The sequence below is a fragment of the Gouania willdenowi genome, chromosome 1, assembly GCF_900634775.1.
Source record: "Gouania willdenowi chromosome 1, fGouWil2.1, whole genome shotgun sequence".
Taxonomy (NCBI): domain Eukaryota; kingdom Metazoa; phylum Chordata; class Actinopteri; order Blenniiformes; family Gobiesocidae; genus Gouania; species Gouania willdenowi.
Window position 1 is genome coordinate 568,853 of NC_041044.1, and position 13,567 is coordinate 582,419.

The following is a 13,567-nucleotide window of genomic DNA, read 5'->3' on the forward strand; positions in this document are numbered from 1 at the left end:
ATGAATGAAAAAAGGCCTAAATTCAAGGTTAATGTTGGATGAGCCTGCAGACTCAAATAAATAATGTATAACATGAGAAACACTGTTTTAGATCCTTTATATCCTTAAAGTTTAAATCCTTTAGATCACTGGTTCCCAACCTTTCCACAGGCCTGTACCCCTTCAGACATTTAACCTGAAGTCATGTACCCCATACTCCTGCACACTTAAAAAACATCATAATGTAGTGTCATATACCATGTATCCCTAGTTACTGTACATATTCTGTTGAATAATAATAATAATAACTAGAAAATTAGCATTCCTGAAGAAAATACAAGTGAAGAGGCAAGTACTGGCTCATGTCGCATTGCGTCAACTCTGCATTAGCCTAGAATTAGCATTAACCTAGCATTAACATTAACTGCTTCATGTATATTCTAGTTTTCAATGTTGTCAGTGTTTTTAAGTTTTATTCATGTACCCAGTATGACCACAGGTGTACCCGTACCCCACTTTGAGAAGCTAGACTTTTTAGATCCTTTAGATCAGACATAGTCAACTGGCGGCCCCAGGGCCACTTCTGTGTGGAATGAATATTACGCTTTCATACATTTTTTCCCTCTGTTTTCCAGTGATCACGACTTTATTTTCTCAAGATCTCGAGATAATAAGACTTGGTTTTTCCTGTGATAACGGGATAATTATCTCGCGATAACGAAACAATAAATCATTGCAGGAAACATTGTTCAGCGTAACAATGTCAGAGGAGAATATAGATCACCACATCAGGACTTCAGTAAAGTTATAAATAATGTCTCATGCTAACCATTATGAAACAGCCAATGAGCTACAAGCTGCAATGAGCTGATCTTCAATACAATTATTGATCATTTCAGCAGAAAATATCCCATTGTTTCCTATGGTCAGCTGACACTGAGATGTTACTCAGGGACCGTCAACAAAGTGCAACCACCGACACAATAAATATTGAATATGAAGTCGTGATCACAAAATGTATGAAAGTCTGGCCCTTTAGGGCTTCCGTAAAACTTAAAGCCCAACATGACACTAAATAACTCCAAAAACACACAAATTGACAACAAAATTGACAAACTACACAAAAAATACCCAAAATACACAGAATGACTCATAAAACATAAAATGACCACAAAGACAGACACAACAATCACTCAAACAAACCAAATAACATTAAAACAACAACATATTACAGAATAGCTCCAAAGACACACAGTGGTTTCCATCACTGACAAAATTTGTCATAATCATAGTGACTGGATCTGCGGCTGTCAGTTAGATGTTTCAAATTTTAAGAAAATAAAACCAAATCTGCAAATTTCAACCTGCTGCCAAATCCACATTCTGGATCAGATCTGTACAAAACTCCACATGTTGATAGAATTCACAACCCGACATCAATCCACCAAATTTGAATGAAACCAAAACTTTTTTAAACTGTATAAGAATTTTTTAAAAGTTGTAAATGGGCTTTCCAATGTCATTAATCTGGCTGCGATCGGGATCCTGTTTGGTCAGATGTTGCATGTTATAACTTTACATCATCCTGCAAAAATCTTGAATGAATCGATGAAGATCTGACGGAGATATGAATTTTAGATGTTTAGATGTTGCCCCATGATACAGAATTTTGTGATTTTGGATATTTACTTGTGACCCTGATCTTGAACCTACATCACCAAAAACTACATGGTTTCATCTGTGGCCAACAAAAAAAACAATTCACAGAAAAAATGTGGATTGGTGAAGAATTGAGGACACTATCATGTGCACAAACACATGAATATGACAACCAATATTATTAAAAAAATGTTTTCAAAAGATGTTCCTCAGCGGTGTGTGTGTGTGTGTGTGTGTGTGTGTGTGTTTCACAGTCTGTCAGTCACTCTTTCGTGTCCTCTGGATCTCACTCTGTTCCCCATGGACACACAGCGGTGTAAGATGCAACTGGAGAGTTGTGAGTACACAACAGTTACACACACACACACACACACATTAGCATTAGCCTAGCATCAACATTAGCTTAACAATAGCATTAGCCTAGCATTGACATTAGCCTAGCATTAATATTGACCTACATTAGCTTTAACATATCATTATCATTAGTCTAGCAATAGCATTAACCTGGCAATAGCATTAGAAATAACCTAGAAATAGCATTAGCCTAGCATTAGCATTAACCTAGCAATAACAATAACCTAGCATTAGCATTCACCTACTTTTAGCATTCACCTAGCATTAGGATTAGCCTATGAATAGCATTAACCTAGCATTAGCGTTAACCTAGCATTGGCATTTACCTAGCATTAGCATTAGCCTAACAATAGTATTAGCCTAGCATTGACATTAACTGCTCTATTTATATTCTAATTTCCAATGTTGTCATTGTTTTTCATTTTCATTCACGTACCTCCTATGACAATTCGTGTACCCCTGGGGTTACCCGTACCCCATTTAGGGAACATAGGTTCTAGTGTATACTATAGTATGATTAGGATGAGGGCATATTTCAGTTCACTCTCATTAGCATCCTTTTTCTCTAATCATTATTCTAATTAATTAATAACTGTGTTTTTCTCTGATTATTTATTATAATTATTTAATAATTGTGTTTTCTCTAATTATTATTCTAATGAATTCATAGCAGTGTGTTTTTCTCTTCCAGTTGGATATACAACCAGTGACCTTGTGTTTATGTGGCAGTCTGACCCAGTTCAGATGGATGAGATCGCTCTGCCTCAGTTTGACATCAAACAGGAGGACATCGTGTATGGAAACTGTACCAAATACTACCAGGGAACAGGTTAGTGACCATGAACACACCGTAACGTACCATAACACACTAACGTATCATAACGTAACGTAATGTAACGTAACGTAACTTAACGTAACGTAACGTACCATAACACACTAACGTATCATAACGTAACGTAATGTAACGTAACGTAACTTAACGTAACGTAACGTACCATAACACACTAACGTATCATAACGTAACGTAATGTAACGTAACGTACCTTAACGTAACGTAACGTACCATAACACACCATAACGTATCATAACATAACGTAATGTAACGTAACGTACCATAACACACCATAACGTAGTGTAACGTAGTGTAACGTAACGTAACGTAACGTACCATAACATAACATAACGTACCATAACATAACGTAACGTAATATAATGTAGCGTAACATAACGTAGCGTAACGTATACCACAAACCGATACCCATTACATCCAATGGCTTTGACTGACAGTCTGTCCTTTATGTTGTATTTGTGGAGATTGACCATTAGGGGGAGCTTTTTCTTTTTTTACATGAAATATCAGCTTTATATTAATTTTTCAGTTATTATTTTATCTAATATATAAACATTTGCTTTAAGAAGCAAATAATAAAATAAAATCCTTCATCCAGTTCATTGTATTGTGCTTAATATTTTTTTTTATATAATATTAGTTTTATCACATTCTCACACAAAGCTGTTCTTCACACGTTATTAGCTTCATTAGCTTCATTAGTGACACAAAGTATTTCTCAGAATGGAAATGAACTGATAAAGTTTTAGGATGAAATTAAAATAAGAGCTTGAGTCTATGATGAGTTTAAATGTTTAATGCTTAAATGTAACTTTAACAGATGTACAGTATGTTCTATGTTTTATGGAGGATCTGATGTGTTTTATGGTTTCTGTCTGTGATCATTGTCCATCATCTCATTTCTATTGTCACTGACTTCAATGAAATCATAGATCAGTGGTCTCCAACCTGAAGATCTACCAATGTAAAAAACACATTTTACTTCCACTTTCACATTTTTTATTCAGGATTACTTTATTTGAATTACATGAAATACTTTGGTCTAACATTCAAAAATAATGAAGCCAAAATGCTATCTATAACTAGCATATTAAACTGGCCGTATCATTTGATCCTATTGGTCCATTTATTGTGTCTGTTATGCTGAAAAAATACAAGGACTGGATCTACAGAAACAATCAGCCATAATGTATTTGTGTTATTTTTTTAATTTCATTTTTGTGATTATTTTACATTTCCTATGTTTCTTTTGTGTTCTGGTGGTTTTGTTCAGGCATCTAAATGAGCAGCTATTGTTTTTTACATTGTTATGTTTTAAGGGGTCCTGACCACGGAATGTACCGAGATAATATTCTCTGGATTTCTACTGGATGTGTAACTGATGTGAAACAGCAAAACACAGGATTACATTAAAATCAATGTGTCTATTTTCACTGCATGTGAATCTGCATCGTCACTGCTGAGTCATGCTGCTGCCCTCTGCAGCATGACTCAGCACTTCCATTTCTGCTGGCGCTGTGCTGCAGCAAGTTAACAAAAATAAGCGTGTGTGGGACAGGAAGTAGTACATAGACACAATAAAATATCCGGATTATTTTCAAAATAAAATACTACGTGTTCAAGGGGGAAAACACTGACCTTCCAGGACCTCCAACGGGCCCATTTCAGTCTCTATCTGTTACTTATTCGGACTCAGGGGATTAAAACCTGTCTGCAGATACCATATTTTTGAAAAAAATTACCTTTTTCAGCAATAAAATTGTGCGATTTGGAGTCGGAAGGACCAGACCTTTCCGTTGATACCATGATTGATATCACACCATGATCATATTACACATATAAATATTGCATTTATCCATGGATGAATCACACATATGCATCACGTGATTACACGTGAATTAGCGAGATCTCCTGAGTCGTTGCTGCAACAGATGAGCAGCAAACAGAGGTGGTGGTGATTGATGGATTGTGCTGAAGTAGTAAAACAGCATCTGATCACATGGTTTATCCTTTCCATCAGTGAACTAATGAACAGTTGTTGTCATGCTGTAGCTGTGTGCTCTCTGACCACAGCCACTGTGTGGATGAGGTGTCTCAGCAATCACACACTTTCATACACGGGAGCAGATCTACAGGGAATCGACGGGTTGGAGACCACTGCTATAGACTGTAAAAAGACTGGACGGGACACCGTACCATACAGTATGGTCACTGGGTCATGCAGCTATCTAGCGTGTTATTATTACAAACAACATCATAACGCTAATACCGGTAAGGCTTAAAGTATTCTGGCACCGTACAGAGGCGTATGGCTGAGACTGAGGCTCATACAGATCACATTCCTGCTCTTAAATGTGTGGTGTAGAAGTTTTTGGTTTAGAAGTGGTTTTTAAAGAGACATTCATTGTAGAAATGCAGCTAGCTAGCAGCTAAAAACAATAGCAGAGCTAACCAGAGCTGCTGCCGCCATCATCATTTTGACTGGTGGTCATGTTAGCTCGTGACTGGTTTGTATTCAGCACTGATATAAAATAGTGTTACACTTTGACTGGTCACCATGGTAGCAGCAGTAAAACACTAAAAATAGAATAAAAGAATAGAAACAAAAAGAGATTGTGCGTCTTGTCATGTCATAAGGCTTTAGGTTACATTCTAGTTGTTTCTAGCTCTATGTGTTTCATATGAATAGGTCTAGACTTTAATATTTACCATATCTTTATCATAACTTACCATGCTCTAATGCTAATGGTTCCAGGCTACTACACCTGTGTGGAGGTGATCTTTACTCTACGTCGTCAGGTGGGGTTCTACCTGATGGGGGTCTACGCTCCAACGCTGCTTATCGTGGTTCTGTCCTGGTTGTCCTTCTGGATCAATCCAGATGCTTCAGCTGCTAGAGTCCCACTGGGTGTGTGACATCACTTCCTGTCTTTCTACCTGTCTGTGATTGGCTGCAGGCGTCTGAAACCCCTCCCCCTGTGTGTGTTCCAGGTATCCTGTCCGTCCTGTCTCTGTCCAGTGAGAGCATGTTGTTGGCCTCTGAACTCCCAAAGGTTTCCTACGTCAAGGCCATCGACATCTGGCTCATCGCATGTTTACTCTTTGGCTTCAGTTCATTGGTGGAGTACGCTGTGGTACAGGTAGGCTCCGCCCTTCACTTACACAAAACACTTTAACATTCTTTTAGGCTCTATGCTATAAATCTAGATCATTATATCTAAATTAATCACAGTTAGCTTCAACTAACCAAACATTCCCTGTCAAAGAGAAGCTGTCCTATGAAGGCCGATAACAACATGCTAATTTAAGCCAAGTGATTACAGCCTGGCTACGTGTGCGTTCACATAAAAGGGGTGGAGATTGCAGCGTCTGACCAATCAATGGAGAACCTGGCAGAGCGAGCGTCTTTACAGGAGGAACAGATTATGATCTTAAATAAATATAATGAATATAAATCCATTATGACATTGAAGAGCAACACTGTTAGTGCAGCGCACAGTAGGAGGGAATACTGGCAGTGAATCGCCAAATCTGTGAATGAGTAAAAGCATGAGATTATTTATGATATTAATCTATTGAATGATAAACAGACAGCGCTCTGCAGTTAAACTTTATTACAGCACACACGTGTTTCTATTCAGGTAGATCTATTTATCACACACTGGGATGAGAACACATTGTTTACTGTAGTATGTTAGCACTCGCTAAGATCCAAGCCAGAACAAAACCTGGTCCCGACCAGGTTAGTCGTTCAGACTAAGTTTCCGTGGTGATTTAGCTCCATAGGATGTTAGCAAGCTTTGTAGTCCAGCACACACTGATTAAATCCTGGAAGTTAGCGTGATAAGAGCTAATCTAGCTTCATAGCATACCCTCTATATGATTAAAAAGTGCAGCCAAAAACATGTTCAATAGAAACATTAAAATCTGCAGTAAAAACATTACAGTTTTTCTCACTACATACTTCTCAGACTCGATTACCCCATCCCATGATGCATTGTGAGCCATTTTTAGAGGCACACTTGTATTGTTTCCCTGCTCTGCTCATACGCTTCGCTGCATTCTACTCCACAAAAGACGGTTATAATCTCTAACAAAACCACCCAAAAAGAGGTACAGAGATGTTTGGATAAACAGACGAGACACAAATACGACTGCAAGACAAAATGCATCAGTATCCGTACAAAGTTTGTAAAACCAAAATGACCGCTGACCATAAATACCATCCTGCTATATCATACATAGACATTATAAATGATCTGGTTTGTTCCAAAAGTGCTTACACTATGGAAGAGTTAAAGGCTTTCAAATCACTCGAGGTGTTCAACCAGTTTGTGAATGGTTGGATGAAACATGTGAACAACATGACGGTGAATGGGAAAGTGCTTGTGACATGCAGGGTATGTAAAACTATTTCCAATTTATATGGAAAAATAAAAACTAGTATTCTTTTCATTAGTTACAAACAAAACAATAACCTTGTTTGAAAATGTTTCCTTACCTGTAACATATCTTTGATGACTCGTCTTTCCTATTTGGCTAATCATGCCCTTCGCCGACAGACGCTAATTTTCTGTGTAAGTTTCCCTTCATGGCGATGAATTATAGAAATACTATCCACGTTTAACTGAACTATCGCAGCGATTAGTGCACCCATTGACCAAACACAAAACGACCATATTGTGCTGTGAACGGAGGCAAAATGAAGCTGCGTGATAATTGTTTGCCTTTCAACATGGTGCACGACCTCATCACCTGGATGAATGACATCACATGAAAACTATGGATGGCTAATTTATTACTTTACTTTCTGAAGCCCTATTTAATTTTCTGAAAACATTAAACACCAAAGTCTTATGTTTGTGTGGGTTAGCTTAGCTTAGTAATAATAATCATTGCTGGCAGGCAGGGTTGGGCTCAATTACAATTTTATTACAATTACAATTTTATTACAATTACAATGACCAACTGATACATCCTTTACCAAAGGAGAGACATAATGATGACCCACAATTCAATGTGACAACAACATTGAAAGGGACACACACACACGAGCGCACACGGAAACTCACGATAAGTAACGTAGATCATGTAAGTTACTAATGTAATATTATGAACAACTTTAAATAAATAATGTAAAACCCATGTTTTATTATATGTAGACATATAATCAGATTATTACTCATATAAAACAGAAAAATGATCTTCTTATACACATGATGTCACCTCCTGCAACATCTACAGAACATCAACTTTCCTGCACCTGTGGTTTACCTTAGGTTTAAAGATAACTAAACTAACAAAAACACTATTTTAGAAGAAAATACAGATTTTATTTGCATAACATTATTCAATATGATTTCAACTGTATAGACATTAAAGATGTCCCGATTCGATCACATGATCAGAAATCGGGCCCGATCACGTGGTTCAGACTCAATTGTAATCAGAAGTAATCTCTCGATCAGGACTCTGATATATATATGTATATTTATTATCATTATAGGACTGGACGGTATACCGGTTCATACCAAATACCTGTATATATTTTTGTTATGATATACATTTTTAATATACCGCCTTACCGGTATATTGATTACACAACGTTCAGAACGCTACGCTGCACCGCGTCAGACCAGCAGGTGTTTGATTAAATCCAGTTCAGGGTTAAGTCCAGGTTTAATCTGAGAGTCCGGCTCCGTTAAACCTGGTTCTAACTAGAGATGTAACGATTAATCGTAAGGCAGTTAAGAATCGATTCATAGGTATAACGATTCACATCGATGCTGTGAAAATTGAATCGCAGTACCTTTTTTTTTTAACCTTTTTTTCTGGCGCTACCCAGAAGTGTTGGCGGCGAGCGAAATCTGCTAATACTTTCTTTCTGGCCATCTTCTACTCTTAAACATATTCATAAATGATTCATTACCCCTTTAGCACCGAAATAATATCTGTAATATTACGTGAATATCTGTAAAAGTCACGTTTTTCTATTAGCTCTGTCTGCTTGCATAGCATCTCTTCTTCACTCTAAAATATCTGCATGCCAACCGACCATTGGGTTACCAGCGCCCTCTGCTGGTATAAACAATTATCTGACATAAATAAAGTAAAATGACTGTTTTTTTTTTTTTAAGTCCAATTGTTAAGGCACAAAATACATTTTCAGTTGCACTTTTAAAAAGAAAAAGAACTATTATGCAGTTTTGTATTGTTTACTATAGAACCAGAATTTAAATAATAAGCTTCTTCTTCATTTGTATTATTCGTTTATTTCATTCAAGATTTATTTTTCAGTTAAATTGCATTGTTTTGAATAGTTTATCAAGGGATTCTTTTGACAATGAAAAATAATGTAGTATTTTCCCATAAAAAATAAAGGAGTATTTTTCAGTCATTTATATACGGTCCCATTTTGTAAAATAAATCGTGAGAGAACCGTATCGTGAACCCACTATCGTGAATCGAATCGTATCGGGAGTTGAGTGAATCGTTACATCCCTAGTTCTAACTATAACAGTGGTTTCATCAACGAGAAAACACCTTGGTTACCATAGTAACACAGTCTCTGGGTCAAACCTGCTCCTAACCGGGTTTAATCTGCTGAGTCACTCTCATTAAACACGTCATTATTAAAGAAGTCATTTAGTGATGTTTTAAAACACTCAATATAGATTTATAAATACTTCTGTTATTCTTTATTTTATAAATACCACTTGAATACAATATTTTAAAAGGAAATTAAACAAAATATGATGGTAAATATTTTAATATGATTTTAAATCCATACAAATGATGATATAATCATTGTTACATGTTTAATGTGTAGCGTATTATTAATGAGATATCACAGTCTACATGTGTTTAAACCATCAGTAATAATATATACGTGTGTATCATCATCTCTGTTTACACACGGTATAAATGTGTTTATTTATTATCACATGATCAGTGTGTGGTCATCACACCAACCCATGAGCCCCTCTCCTCCACCTCCACCTCCCAGTAACAACGTCCAGTCAGACTCTCTGTGCTCAGGACCTGGTCCCACTCATGAGGACAACGCTGATGTTTACTCATTAATGTTACTTTCCTGTTTCCGTCTGATAATCTGAGGTGTGTGTGAGCTGTGTTTGGATCCAGAGTGATTTCCTGTGAATACTCTAAGAATCCAGCTCTGCTCGTGGGCTCAGGCAGCTGTAGAAACTTCACTTTGTCCACATGTAACGGATGTGATCGTGTGTGGATAGGGCATCAAGGAGGACAACACAGCTCACTGTTCTCTAACATTTATTCCTGTAGATAGAGATTAATAAACAAATTAATCTCCTTCTGGTCCTTATCTGTGCACTCTGCTCCCTCACCAATGCAGGCAGCACTGTCCTTACAGTGAAACACATTTTAACAATTACATTTTCAACAATTATCCTTAGCAATGGAAACAATCCAACTACACTGCCATCTGTTGGCCACATTAACATGATGCAGTGGGGTGGAGTAATTAAACAGAGATAAAGTTTAAAACTTAAAATAAAAACACATACCTGTAGATAGAGATTAATAAACAAATTAATCTCCTTCTGGTCCTTATATGTGCACTCTGCTCCTAAACATACAGATGAGAACGTTTACTCTAAAATGTAGGTCAAATAAAATCGCGCCAAAACAGCGGTACAAAAAAGGTCCATTAAACTTATAAAAACGGTCAAAACAACACAAAACAGCTTCATAACATGTTATTATACAATAGTGAACAACATACACCAGATACTGTGACACAAACAGCTACATTTATGTAGATATTTACACAAAATCACCGCAGCATCTTCTCACACACTTACCCTCACCAATGCAGGCAGCACTGTGAGAGGAATGCGGAAGGAGTTACGTAAACCCAGGTAGAGCTACGGAAGCCCAGGTAGTTCAAACAAGGCAGAGTGCAGAAAGGCAAATCCACAGGCGAAGCAATAAAATAATCACAAATAAAAATGACTCATTGAGATAAAATTCACAAACAAATAACTAACCTCAATAAACATGAGTTGAACATAATAATAATAATAAATACATTTTTAACCCTGTTACACCCACCCCCGCTGAATTTTAGCGAACATGAGTACCGACTATACAGTGCACACCATACGAAACAGCACAAATTCACAAATCACCAGGAGTCAATATCAAGAAACCAAACAACAAAGTGTATCCCATAAGGATGAAGTGGTATGAGAGCAGCGCTTACCCCTCAATCCAACAACTATCAACAGGGTGCCTTGTACACCCCACAAGACCCCAACACATAGTGCAGTACAGGCCCATGACGCAGTACAAAATAAAAAAAACAGTTAAACATCACATCAGAACAAAAAAATTCACACCCAAATGGGCACAGGCTAACCGATTAAAATATTAGTCAGTAAAAGCCCGGAACACAGATTTGCAAACAGCTTTAACATTGAACCTGTCCTGAACAACATCCTGCCTAGACATGGTTTGTATGAGCCTGTCCACAGGTTTGACTAATCGACCAAATCTCGACCTGAGTTGTGTTTGTGCATCGGAACGGCCACAGTGCATGGGACGAGTGTCTGAGGCATTGTCTGTCCGTGTCACAGTATCGAGAGCAGGGTCTGGCTGCTCCACACTTGTTAGGACGTCTGCAGTAGTCACAGAGACAGAGTCACAAGTCACTGACCTATCTGTCGTGTAGCCCTCAGGTGGAACTGAGTAGGTCTGGAGGTCAGAGTTCATGGTTGCTAAGTCAGTAACATCTCTTCCTGACAGACTTGGTGCAGACAGCTGTGTGATCCATTCAATGGTTCTCTTCTCAGAGTCCACAGGCTCTGGACCACTCAAAGGGCTCTGCATTTCCACAGCAGTCACAGGCGTGTTCCCAACAAACCCACCCTCGATGTTCCGACTAGCTCCATTAAGAGTCCCATTCTCTCTCTCATACAAGACCCTTCCATCCGCTCCGATGTCACCAGTTTCCAGGGCTGACGATCCAGTATCAGACATGGAAGAGGCTCGGTCAGACATCTCACTTGTGGCCTCCACAGGGAGAAAATTTGCCAGCATCAGCAGGTTCCTGTGGACCACCTTCTCCTGTCCAGTGTCTGTGTCGTGAATCCTGTACGTGTGCGTCTCTGGGTTAATATCCATCACAGTGTAAACGGTTGATTCCCACCGGTCAGCGAGCTTCTTCTTGCCCCTTTCCTTCCTGTTGGCTAGGAGCACTCTGTCACCGATATCAACACTGGGTCCCTTTATTCTCTTGTTGTACAACTGAGCATGTCTCCTCTGTTCTTTTGAAGCATGGTCCTGAGCGATCACCATCGCCTCCTTCAGGTCATTTGCAAGACATGCCACATACCTGTCATAGCTCATTACGGCGGAATCATGAAGGACAGCACGAAAGAGGACATCGATAGGCAGGCGAGGGACCCGACCAAACATGAGGTAAAAGGGGGGATAACCTGTTGTCTCATGGACTGCACAGTTATACATGAAGGTCAGTGTCTGCAAGCGTCGTGGCCAGTCAGCTTTCTCCTCAGGGGACAACGCACGGATCATGCCACCCAAGGTCCGATTAAACCGCTCCACACTCCCATTTCCCATCGGATGATAAGGCGTCGTGTGCGACTTTCTGACGCCAGACACCCTGAGGAGCTCACTAATCAGCTGACTCTCAAAGTTAGCGCCTTGATCGCTATGAATCCTTTCCGGGAAGCCAAAGACACAAAAATACCGGTCCCAGAGAACCCTGGCCACCTGCTTCGCTGTCTGGTCCCTACACAGAAACGCCTGAGCCATCCTCGTGAAATGGTCTGTTATCACTAAGACATCAACAGACTTGTTCCTGGAGTCTTCGGCCGACCAAAAGTCAATACACACCAGCTCCAGCGGCCTGGTTGATATTATGGCCTCCAAGGGAGCTCTTCCCTCTGGCTCAACAGTCTTGCTGACAATGCATCGTTGACAATGCCGGACGTAGTCTCTCACATCCCTGTCAAGGTCCGGCCAGAAAAACCTCTGTCTTGTCAAGCTGAGGCTCCTGAACTGGGCTTGATGTCCCGCTCCATCGTGCACACCACGCAGAACGTCTGTCTTAAGTGATTCAGGGACAACATACTGGAAGCGCTTTGCCTTGGTTTTGTGGTCCCTCGGCGTCCTGTATAACACACAGTTAGCCTATCCCAATGCTTCAGATATTTTATCACAGAGACAGACTCCTTGAACTTTTCTCTCCTCGAGGGCCTCCGACGTCTCTCAACAAAATACAGAACACGGGATAGAGTCCTGTCCTCCAACTGCTTGTCACGGAGCTCCTTCTCAGTGTAAGCGGGCATGGTGTCCTGTCCAGGTGGAATCAACTGAGGAAGATGTTGCAACACTTCAACAGCACGGGTTCTCGGACCAACATCCCACTCAAGGTGTGACTGGAACACAGCAGACACATCCTCGCTCGCAACAGACTGAGTGTGCACCTGCAGTGGGCTGCAGGTTGACCGGGCATTGACACTTACTGAAGATGTTTTCTTGTGACCACTGGATGACCGGAATGCATTCTGGACAGAAGAGTGTGACATGTCTTTGACTTCAGTGAGAAGACCCGCATAGGGCTCAGTGAGCAGCCTGTGGCCAACACTCCCCTTGACAAATGGCACACGGCTGAGGGCATCAGCCACGACGTTCTGCTGACCAGGGACATACTTGATGTCAAAG

The 13,567-nt window shown here is 39.5% G+C and overlaps 1 protein-coding gene across 1 annotated transcript in view; it reads left to right on the forward strand.

Annotated features, from left to right (window-relative positions):
• LOC114464779 (glycine receptor subunit beta-like) overlaps positions 1-13,567 on the forward strand; it is a 108,268-nt gene that overhangs the window by 39,282 nt on the left and 55,419 nt on the right. Inside the window, exons 6-9 of the mRNA XM_028449325.1 lie at positions 1,893-1,975; positions 2,684-2,821; positions 5,598-5,750; positions 5,834-5,982. Coding sequence (XP_028305126.1) covers positions 1,893-1,975; positions 2,684-2,821; positions 5,598-5,750; positions 5,834-5,982 — 523 coding nt within the window. The remainder of the gene's footprint in view (positions 1-1,892; positions 1,976-2,683; positions 2,822-5,597; positions 5,751-5,833; positions 5,983-13,567) is intronic.